Source organism: Ananas comosus, linkage group 15 (assembly GCF_001540865.1).
Source record: "Ananas comosus cultivar F153 linkage group 15, ASM154086v1, whole genome shotgun sequence".
Taxonomy (NCBI): Eukaryota; Viridiplantae; Streptophyta; class Magnoliopsida; order Poales; family Bromeliaceae; genus Ananas; species Ananas comosus.
Window position 1 is genome coordinate 10,667,685 of NC_033635.1, and position 12,479 is coordinate 10,680,163.

Here is a 12,479-nt window from a genome sequence, read left to right on the forward strand (position 1 = left end):
AATATGTTAAATATAAAAATATTTAAATATTGTTCTTTAATAGCTTAAGCTTTTAGAGTACAACGGTTGTTTCACATGGTATCAGAACAGGAGGTCGTGAGTTTGAGTCACGCCAGGCTCCTAGCATATTAATTTTCTCTCATTTTATTAAATATAAAAATAAAAATGTTTACGTGATTGTGAACCACGGGTATAGAAACAAATATTTGTCTCCCTCGTTGGTAAAAAAAAATCTTCAATTGATGTATAAGAACATTTTTTACATTGTTTTATTACACAATTATAATACTACTCGTGACTAGATCAGATTCTTTGCTATCTTATATATATATAGCTCGACAAATTATTTTTCTTCGATATTAATTTTATTGTGTCGGCAATACTCATAATGTAAAAAATTTTGCTTAGTTGATGTAAACAGTTTTATGCAAATTTGATAGCAATAAAATCACTAGTCAATAAAGATAACATTTTCGAGCGACTCAAATATTTTTTCTAATGTTATTAATTAGTTTTTCGTGTATATTCAATGAGAAAATTTTCGCCAAATATATTGAAGAATGCTTTGTATGACGTGAGATTTTTGTCATTTATCTTCTACTATATATATATATTAAAAATATCATTCTTAAATAACTTAAGTTATTAAAAAAAAAAGCAACTGTTTCACTTTTTTTTAACCTAAAATAAGACATCATTATTAGTATTTTCTGATATCCGAGATCTCAAATTCGAATCCTAATTGATTCACATTTTCAACTAAATTTATATCTAAATGAAATAAATAAAGTGGACAGCATGCTACCTACCTCTCAAAAAAATATATTTTTTCTAATTTAATTCAAGTATAAGCATTTGGCCAATTAAAATATCTCAGCTTTAGATGCACGTGCTTAAACTTATATTATAGAGATAAATAGGGCGTACGCATTTTCTATTCATTTCGCATTTATTACGCCCCGCATTCCGATCTAATTGTTTGCAACGTAGTCGACATTAGCGCTATATCCGTCAAAAATCTCCTGGATAACATATATTAATAACAAATTAGGTGTGTAAGCATATAAAGTAATATCAAGAATAGTACGTTATCACTGCTCGGATCCTGTTTAAGGCTTAGTTTGGTATTGAGGTCTATCTAACGCTATTAGATAAAATAGAGTTGAGAAAAAAGTATATAGGGATATGCTTCTGTGTTCTCCGATGGGACCGTAGAAAATATATTGTAATCGACTCATCGCAATATGCGGAGCACAATATTACGTACAGAAACAAACAGGGTATTTTTCCATCGTCATAGTTTCTCACGTAACGCAATCTCCCTGTAATCCCAAACGAAGCCTAAATAAAAATATATATATAATATATGCGCTTGTTGCGACAATTTCAAAATAAAAATGTTATGGTTGTTGAATTACAAATAAATTTTTGGAATATTTTACAGATTAAATATATAGCATACATAACAGTATTTATTTAAATAAATTATAACAATAAGTATAACTTATAACTGTAAAATTAAAATTCAATTATTAAATTATTTAGTTCGTAAATTGGTGCGTTGAATGGACAAATTTAAGTATTAATACTATGTCCTTCCGAATCTGTAATGGCATATTTTCCAGCAAAGTACTTTGTGCATAATAAATGGTTCCCTCAACTACGAAAAATTTTAGAATGCAACGGATATATATTGGTAACGTGGCATAACAAACCAATCAAAAATCTCCTTTTAAAGATATACATCCCATCATGATTTTAAAAAAATATTTTTATTATACTTTTGTTTGAAAAGAAGAACCAGATTTATTTCATTCTTGTCCCATTTTTACGAAATTACCATTTACTGCTAGATAGATTCCGAATACAATAAATCACTTAGTGTAAATGAAAATGACAAAGACAATGCTGAGATCACATTAGCAGTCCCAATGCAAGAAATATTTACACATTATGTAATTAAAAGTAACATAAAATCTTAAGTAGGGAGTATGTTTGTATGCATTGATTGCTGAAGGGCCTGGTATAATTGCCAAATACTGATACACTGGTACAGATTCAAGTGTTTGTGATCATAATATAACTTTTGTAACCATCAAACCAAGTTCAGATTCAAGCAGCCTTCTTGCTTCGGTACCTCACGGCGCATCCGAGATAAACCAACAGGTTCAAGAAGCTGAGCCCGGCCAAAAGCCAGAAAAAGTAGTCTAAGTGGCCTTGGTTTAGGTTATCCGGGATCCATCCGATATTCCCTCCTCGAGTCGTGAAATACATCACCACCGTCAGAATAAACGAGCTTAAGTAATTCCCTAAAGCGGTGGTCAGGAGAGAGAAGGCACTACAGAGGCTCCTCATGGCATCGGGGGATTGATCGTAGAAGTACTCGAGCTGCCCTATAAATGTGAACACTTCGGCTGCTCCCACCAGGAAATACTGAGGTATCTGCCACAAAATGCTTAATGGGACAGCCACATTTTTATCCTCTAAATGCAACTCTTTTGCGATGGATAAGCGCTTAATCTCCAAAACTGCTGCTGATGCCATTGCTAGTATAGATATGAAAAGCCCGATGCCCATCCTTTGTAGCTCCGAAAAGCCCCTCTCCTTGCCGGTGAATTTCCTAGCTATAGGTACAAGAATTCGATCGTATAACGGGACCCAAATAATGACACTGATCACGTCAAAGGTAGAGAGAGAAGCAGGTGGGATGGTGAATGAGAAGATGGTGGTGTCGAGGACCATTCCTTGTTCCACGAACATGGTGGAAATCTGGGCATAAACTGCAGAGAATAATATGGTTGTTGCCCATATGGGAAACATCCTTACAACTATTTTAAGTTCTTCCACCTGGGTTACCGTGCAGAGTCTCCACGGGTCGGAGAAGGTATCATTTTTAATGTCAAGATCAGTGACTGTCGCGGCCTTGTCGAGGAATCTGCAGAAGATGCAATTCATGATGTAAATAAAAGTTCAATAAAGCTTAGACATGAAACAGAGCTATCTTGATTCAGCAAAAAAAGCACAAAGAATATATTTAAATTGAAACTATCCCTGTAACTTAGCTCAAGAATTGGCATAAGTTATTCTAGCTTAACTTTTTGCTAACAGCAGATTCTATTACACGAACTACATATCTTACATTTTAAGTTATGTTTAATTGGAACCTTCAAGTATAGGGAAGAGCATGATTAACAATAGAAACATCTAGAAAAGGCTTACTTATACTTGCATTCGGTCAAAACAAGAAGAATAGTATATACAACTTAAAAGAACATCTTTCAACATTCGTAGTTTAGAATAACAAAGCAATAACAACTTATACTTCTCAAAGCGGTTAAATAATCACTAGTGTTATACTAACTAGGAAACATAGATTACTTTTAAAATACTAAAAAAAGAAAAGAGAGATAGATTAAGTTTTTAATGCTCAACAAATTAGGCGAGGTTTATCAGAGGTGATAATAAGCATACTGAAGCTCATCACTATGCTCCAGCTTTCGACTCCCTTCAATCGCTGAAGCATTGTTAGGCAGCTCGTATAACTGAGAACTGTCCTCAGGTGTATTTATCCTCCATTTTTTCAATGAGGCCACAATTACTTGACACATTCTCACAAAAGGGCTCCCTCCTGGTTTTTGAAACCTATAGAGTGGGGTGCCGCAGAAAAAGCTTATGATGGCTAAACCCATAAAGAGTGTGGGAATGCCAAATCCTAAACCCCAACCCAGGTTGTCCTGCACCCAAACTAGGAAGCTACTCGATATAAGAGCACCAATGTTGATGGAGAAGTAAAACCAATTAAAGAAGGACCCCTTCTGAACTCTTTCAGATGAATCAGTATCATCAAATTGGTCGGCACCAAAGGATGAGACACAAGGTTTAATTCCACCAGTTCCTAGTGCAATAAGATAGAGACCGAGAAAGAAAATAGCATATTGGGGTGGGCTTGCTTCCGGACAGATAGATCCATCACAAGGCGGAGGCCTCAAAGCAGGAACAGATGCCGAAATAGTCAGAGTGCCCATACCCTACAATTTAGTGCATATTTGTCAATTAACAAGAATATAATGAGATCACAGTACGTAAAGAGTGATTTGATGTTGAGTAGCATATCAAAATAAAACAAAAGGATCTTTTACATATATAACCTTACAACATCATCTATTTACCAATATAATACTGTAAAATCTTAATTTCCACCTATAATTCTCGATAGGACAATTAATTACAAAACCACGTTAAATATCGGGAATCATACAATTGATGATGAAAGTTGGATTTTCCTTAGAAAAGTTTTAGCAAGTGTTTTTGGTAAATAAAAGAGTGTAATTTGAAGCAGTTATTTTTTGAAAGGCATATGTGACAATTCAGATTTCACAGAGAGCAATGTAGAAATCTCAAGAATGAATTGGCAATACTCAATAGAGTGGGCTAACTATCAAAATTTCAAGACGGAAAAAAATCTTGAACATAAAACATAATAACATATTGAGCACCGAGCCACTTACGATGAAGTATATGGACGAGAAAATAGCAATTGTCCAATATCGTCCCCAGTAAGCATCAGCCAATAAGGCCCCAATTAGTGGGGCGAGGTAGCAGGTTCCCTGCCATGTTGTTACATTTCTCGCAGCTAATGCATTTCCCTCATGTAGATTTTTCGTGAGGTAACTAACAAGGTTTGTCGCTATACCATAATAAGCCAATCTTTCACAGCACTCATTCCCTGCAAGGTTTTCATAAAATTTAGTGCTAATGTTGTATAGAACCAACATTTCTTATAGAGCTAATATTTTTTTTCATAGTGGAGCTACAGTCCATCTCAAGTTGATTAGTACCTAGAATGAAGGGGCAGGCTCTCCAGTTGCCTGTCCGGTCCTTTAAGACAGGATTTCCATGAATATCAACTGATCCATCTCCAGTGTATGGTCCTTTATGTCCATCCTGTAGAACAACAATCAGAGAATATGTACTCAAATAGTAAAAAGGCTCTCATGAAAAGATAGAAGTTCGGCTAATTAAGTTGTCTGTTGAGGAAATAAACGAGGCGAAAGGAGGCATTAATCAATGACATAAAATGGTGAAGCAATTGCAATATACTATACAATTTTTGCAAGTTAACCTCTATGAGTCTATAATAAAAAATAACAATCAGGATTATATAATTAGCAGCTACGCTGAATTTCCCTAAAAACAGACACATTATTTTCTTGGTTATCCAACTGAATCTAAAACTTCCCCTGCCTGCAAAGAAGCAATGTAGATGCACCTCACAGCTGCTTCCGTTGTTCCAGCTTATGAAGAACGATTTCAAGTAAGAATAAGCATTACTGCAGCCACTTTAATGGTAAAGAATGATATCCCAAGTTTCACATTGGTATTTCTCGATTTTTTTTTAAAAAATTGTTGTTAGTAATTCATGTTCTTATATATATGATCAGATCTGTAAAATATAATGGAAAATTTTAATATGATCCTCATCCTTTTCATAGACCCAGTCCTTCTAAATTTGCCTCTTTTACAGCATTCGTTTGCTTAACTAACTAATATAAGAATAATATAACAAAAGAGACACACAATCCTCTTCGATGAGGTAATCCCCACTATGCTTTAACTAGCCCCACAAAATCCTCGCATAAATTTCTAAACAAAAGGAAAACGGTTAACAAATCCACAATATTCTTTTCTATGTAACAATTTTCTAGCTATATATTGTTAAACATTAGAGTAGATCATCAAACAAGCATCCCCAACTGACACTTCGATCTATAACCAAAACTAATAGCAGCTCTACACAGGTTACAGTAAAAGAAAGATCAAAATGTAATTTTGATTTAAGCAGATTCAACTTTTGATTTTATCAATTATATTAGACGTTTTTCTTAAATCTAACAATGATTGAGTTTCTTCTCTTTCCAACGAACATAGCTACGGAGCCATCAATTCAACGAATTCTCAGTATTTCACATTAGGAAAAACAATTTAAATCAAAAGAACCACAAATTAAGTGCAAGAGTCAACCAACAAAACTACTACAAAAGCATCAACAACCCGATCCGATTCTCCATTCGAGATCTACAAAAGAGAAATGTGTGTGTGCGAACCTCGGCTAAGAGCCCATCCTCCAACAGCGCTCTCCGCTCTTCTCCGTCCTCCTCGCGAGTAGCCATGGATGGATCGAGCGAGCACGAGGGAGAGAGGGGGATCGGAGCACTCCGATTCTAGGGCTTCGAAGGGGACGAGGACGAGGGGGTTGAGGAGAGAGAAAGTGAAGAGCGAGAAAGATTCGGGTGGAATTGCGTGTGAGCACGCAATACACGGCGTGATCGGTCATGTTGTGTGCACTGTTTTGTCCCCCATAAATTAGTCGCTGCACCCGGTGTATCCGTACGTTCCACGCATTGGCTAATATTTTTTTGGTCCTCAAACTATGAAAAGCTCATAATTGGTGCTTGGATTATAATTTGTCACAATTTTTAGGATTTGTTTCATACAGATGCATACAAATATAGTGAATTACAAATATATTGCTACAAGTTCAACTTTCATATGTTGTTTTGTAAAGTTCTAATATTTTCAAATATATCCATACTGTTAGAATCTATTAGAAAACTTTAGTTAACCGTAAGCTAAATGCATAACTCTGATTAATTTATGAGATAACTTAATATTTTTACTCCTCTTATATTATACTGTTGTGGTTTTCTGGATGGACATATTTGCAATACCAAAATTGACATTTCACTCAAAATATAAACAGTTCTATAACGGTAACAAAACCAGAGTGACACATTTTAAAATATTAGAATTTTTATAAGGATCACTTATGAAAGTTGAAATTTGTAGGAATATATTTATAATTTACTCTGTGTTGCAGGGACATGAATGCATTTAATCCTAATTTTTATCACTCCAATATTCTTCATTATTATAATCAAATTCCACACCATAATTTAATTGATTGATTTGATAGCAATAACTAAAATATCAGATCAACTAAATTTGGATAGAAAATTTTAATTATTATAAAGTTTGAGTTTAAATTAAATTTTGAAAATTAAAGTATCATATACGTTATTGTTTCAGGATCAAAAATATAATTTAGTCTAGCTAATATATTTCAAAATTGAAATTTAGTTCAACAAATTTTACCTGTGATAGGTAAAGAATTTATGTATAGAAAAAATTATAGGGGCAAAGTTAGAATTTAAACATTATTAACTTTAATTTGGATGGACATTTCATGGAAGGATTATTTTTGAAAGTTTTTTAAATTTGAGTAGGTATATATAATATTTTAATTTTGAAATGGGTATTTATGAAATTAGATATTTTGATAAGGATACAGAGAAAATTTTTTCAAAATTATAACTCATTAAAACTCAATATGTAGATAAACAATTAATCTCAAAAATTAATAATACAGAAGAAGGATTGTTCGATTTATATGAAAATTAATGATGATCCAAATTTGTTACTTTTTTAACATATAGATATTTTGACTTTTATAGAGTACTGTTTTTTTCATATATTATATTTTAATTTGAAATTTTCTAATATAATATTTCTAGAGGATGGTGTACGAGATGCAACTCATACACCCGGTGCAGAGCAACTTTGCCTTCGAGAACACGGCATCTTAGAAGGAGAAATTTTCNAAAATTTTTATTTATAAAAATAAGTCTAAACAGTGAATAATTAAGAATGAATGATAAATTACTCATAGCTTTTATCAATTTTAATATTTTTAAGAAAACGGTGATTTATTTACTGTTCAAGACTAATTTTATAATATTTTTTTTGAAAAATTATTTTTATAATTATAATATTTTTTAGGTATATTGATAAAAAAAATAGAAATTACTCTCTGAAATAATTTTTACAGTATTTCTCTTACCCACGTAAAAAAGTCCATAAAGGACCGGCCCAAGACGGCCCAAAAGAGAGAAGGCAAAGGGCCCAAATAGATTTTAAGTAAATTAGGATTTTTTTTTTTAAATCTCGAAAACTGGCCATAACGGTTATGGGGAGATTGAACCTCCGACATCAGAGTCAGCAACTAAGATTCCAACAAACTACACTAGACAGTGGTGCGTGGTAGGCATATTTGAATCTTAGAACGAGTTATAAACGAATAAATGATGCATTATAAAGATTTTCTATTATGTTTTTTTTTTATATATAATTTTTATCAACTAGGATTTTCTATTATGATTATCATCTAGAAATTTGCTTTTTGTACATTTCAAGATCCGCGTATAATGATTTTTCAAAATAAAAGCGTTCTATGTACCCACGAAATTGTTTATTTTATTTGAAAAAAATGTCTAAGCTGGAAAAGACTGACATGGTCGCTTTGCCTTTAGAATACCTGTGGAGATGTTGAAAACTTCAATCACTCTATGCGCGCCCCAAACTAGACCTCGTTCAACCAACTTATACGCAAGCTCAGACTAAAACTACATTGAATTGTTGGCTGTTATTTTTAATTTGAAACTTCTGCTTTTGATACCTAATCACTCATTTTCAATTTATCATTACAACTTCAAAATTCTATATTAATTATTTGTTTACCAAACAAATGGCATTTTGCTTTTCGATCGTAAAAGTCATTCCAAAAAATATCATACAAGAATTTTCTGTGCACTGAATTATACAAGAAAACTGCACAGCGATATATCTAAGTTGACTTTGAGAAGGCAAAATTGAACACAAACACATTTTAATATTTTTGCATGGAGCTAGAGATCACTATGAGATTGTGGACTCATGGAGCTTCTCCATGTAGAGGGAACTTTTCCAAGTAAACCACTAAACAATGTGATCCCAATATACACCTCACTCAACTCAATTGCCACATGCAAAGATCTCTTAAATTAAATAATTCCTTGTGCTTAACAGCTTTGCCCAAACGCATACCCACACGAAACACCAACTATTTTAGTAGCAAAAGTGCTTTTTTTCAAAAGCCACTAACAAGTGTAATGTGAGAGCAATACAATTATGCATGTTAGGAGAAGCTGTACATGTCCTGGCCTTGTCAATGGGCATGCATTATGGAACTGATCTCTAATCCAAAGTGACTAATCTTATCACCGATTTTAATGCGTCGTGACATGCACTTCATTAGCCGTCCATTATCGCTCGTCATTCGGTAAAAAGCAAGCACAATATATAATCAATATATAGTTTATGACTAATCAAATTATCTATATCTATATATATCTACATATATATATATGTATTAAGCAACTTTGTAGCTATAAATTGAGCATCATTGAGATACTGCTTAGGCTATAGAGTTATTGTATCATCACTCATCAAAATACTAGGTTTAGCTAAGATGAAGGGTGGTTATAGGTGTGTTAGCTACAACTTGTTCCTCTCAACTTTAGTTGTGTTGTGTTTTAGCCAAAGTAGTGTGAGATCTCAATTGACACCTAATTTCTATGCCCAAAGTTGCCCTAATGTGTTAAAGGTGGTGAAAGCTCGAGTTTTCGCCGCGATGAAGAATGAGTTTAGGATGGGGGCTTCGCTTCTGCGACTTCATTTCCACGATTGCTTTGTTAATGTATGCGTTATTTTTGCATGCATAAGTTAGTGTTTTTGTAGAATTTTAGTTCTATTTGATCTTACCATACTTAGATCAACATGAGCCAAAAAAGTTTTATAGTGAGAGGTAATTATATAAAACAAAGTGTAAAATCTTTTTTCTTCTCCTACAAAATTAATAAATTATAATATATATATCTTTTATACTAAAAAGTAAAAAGGGGCTAGTTGGATGAGGAATTATATATAGAGATTATAAATTTTTTAGTTGTAGACTTTTAGTATTTTAATTTCCTTGTAAAATAGCCCTCTCCACTGTTTTTTTTTTTTATTGAGACTGCTTTAACTTCTAATTTTATCAAATGAAGTGATTTTGGTCAAAAAAGAAATTGGAGATATTATCAAATTCATTAGTGATTTTCCCAAATTAAATGGCTTTAATTTTTTTAGTAAATAAAATAGATTAATTAATAGTTAATAACTAATAAAATAATTAAATTTATAAAAAATTTAACTTAACTGAGTATTAAAGCTCAAGTCAAAAAATTATAAGTTAACAGGTCTCAATAAAAAAGAGAATAGTTGAGACGGCTATTTCAGAACGGCATAGATGGGTGAAGTATAAGATATACACTCCTTTTAGAATATACCAGTTATATTACTTTTCTGAAAAAACACACCCTCTTTATATATATTTACTTTGTGTGCTTCTTTTTATGCGCATGTGTGTGTGTTAGGGCTGTGATGGGTCAATTTTGTTAGACGGCAGCGACAGCGAGAAGCTGGCCCTGCCCAACAAGAACTCCGTGAGGGGCTTCGACGTCGTCGACGACATCAAGGCTGCCGTTGAGAGCGCGTGCAGTGCGACAGTCTCCTGCGCCGACATTCTCGCTATCGCCGCAAAAGAAGCCGTCGTTCTGGTGCGCAGCAGCATACAATAGTTACAACTAAGAAGCTATTACACCACACAGCTAGCGAAAAAAAATATAAGTCGAAAAGTAGAAACTCTGAGTTGAATCTTCAAACAAGAAAATACTAATTAATGAAACATTTAGTAATAATAATAAGGCTAAATTACATAAAACCCTCATGTCAAAATCTGATTTTTCACTTTCCCTCCCTTTCATTTAAAAATCTACAATTTGCCCCCTTATAAAATGAAAAATGTTTACTTTGCCCCCTGCCGTTAGTAATCCGTTAGGGTTCCGTTTATAAAATATTATTATATATTTTTTATGCCAAAAATGCCCTCAGCCTTCTCTCCTGTGAACATAGTGAGGGGCAAAATAGTGAGGGACAAAATGGTCATTTTTTCATCACAGTTCACACTGTACCCCTCTGCGAACATTTTTCATTTTACAAGGAAGCAAAATATAGGTTTTTAAATGATGGGGGAAGTGAAAAATCGGATTTTGATAGGGGTGTTTTCTGTAATTTAGCCTAATAATAATAGGAAAATGCAAAAACCTTGCATTTATGTAAACTTTGGTTGTTAATTAGATGTCATATTAATTTGTATTTGGACTCATGCAGAGTGGTGGAAGTTCATGGAATGTTTTGTTGGGAAGGAGAGATGGGCTGGCAGCCAACCAGTCAGGAGCAAACTCTGGTCTCCCTTCACCTTTTGATCCAATTGACACTATAATTTCCAAGTTCAATGATGTTGGACTCAACACCACTGATGTGGCCTCATTATCAGGTATATAATAAATTTTAGACTAGTAAAATATTATATAGTTTAAGCCACCATTGTTTCGAGCAGTTGATTGTTACGTTATGACACTATATATCTAAGTTGTCAGGGAGTGAATTCCTATATGCATGTCTCAATAAAAAGCACAATATTTGAGCTGTCAGCTTATTGGGTAATATAAATAGTATAGGATCTCTTGATAAGGTCTTAAATATGTATTGGCTAAAATAGAAAAAGTTCTTCTGTAAATATCCATTTTTTTTATTTTTATTTTTCTAACTTTCAAAACTATATATTTTATCCCCTCAAAAATACAAGTTGATGCATTTAGCCCTCCTCTGTCAGGATTCCAATATTATTCCGTCTATTTTTAATAATTTATATCGAAAATATGTTTGAAAATTAATTATAGAAATATATTAAAAAATTATTCTTTTATAGAATAAGTAAGAGTAATTTGGTTATTTCACATTCTCCATCAATGCGTGACCCTCTTAAAGGAGAAAAGTTAAAAAAAATAAAGTATTTATAGAAAGGTTCTATATATTTTAGCCACATATGTTTTATTATTCTACAATTTGTAAAATATAGTATTTTGATATTCTATATAAGTAATCAAGCTATCAGGGGCTTCAAATTAAAGTAATAGACAAATTAAATAGAACTTGGAAAATTTTGTTCCTAACTCACAGATGAATTCAATAAGTGTTTTGAATTTTCAATTCAGCACCAAACTTTTCATTTGTTCGAAATAAAACCCCCTAGTTATCACATGTAAATTTGAACTTGAAATTCGAACTTGAATTTAGGCGCCCACACGATCGGTCGAGCCCGATGCGCGCTATTCAGCAACCGACTGTCGACCCTGGACCCCGTCATGGCGGCCGACCTGCAGGCGCTGTGCCAGTCCGGGGACGGGAACACCACCACCGCGCTCGACCGCAACTCGGCCGACGTTTTCGACAACCACTACTTCCAGAACCTGCTGAACAACAGAGGGCTCCTATCCTCAGACCAGGGACTCTTCTCCAGTTCTGAGGGAATAGCTGCAACCAAGTCCTTGGTTGAGACATACAGCAATGATAGTAATAGATTTTTTTGTGATTTTATGAACTCTATGATTAGAATGGGGAACATTAGTCCACTCACTGGATCTAATGGAGAAATTAGGAAAAATTGTAGGGTAGTAAATTAATTAATTGAAGCTTAATTTGCGGGGTTGAGATTAGTTATA

General features: G+C 33.4%; 2 protein-coding genes across 2 annotated transcripts; one reads left to right on the plus strand and one right to left on the minus strand.

Annotated features, from left to right (window-relative positions):
* On the minus strand, nt 1,859–6,316 carry LOC109721144 (protein NRT1/ PTR FAMILY 8.3-like). The gene is made up of 5 exons (XM_020248573.1): nt 6,105–6,316; nt 4,839–4,944; nt 4,509–4,726; nt 3,472–4,028; nt 1,859–2,935 (listed from the first exon to the last, which is right to left on the minus strand). Exons 1-5 carry the CDS (start codon nt 6,168–6,170, stop codon nt 2,113–2,115), a joined length of 1,770 nt encoding a protein of 589 aa, XP_020104162.1. The 5' UTR covers nt 6,171–6,316; the 3' UTR covers nt 1,859–2,112.
* On the plus strand, nt 9,272–12,479 carry LOC109720923 (peroxidase N-like). The gene is made up of 4 exons (XM_020248286.1): nt 9,272–9,571; nt 10,290–10,472; nt 11,086–11,251; nt 12,055–12,479. Exons 1-4 carry the CDS (start codon nt 9,344–9,346, stop codon nt 12,438–12,440), a joined length of 963 nt encoding a protein of 320 aa, XP_020103875.1. The 5' UTR covers nt 9,272–9,343; the 3' UTR covers nt 12,441–12,479.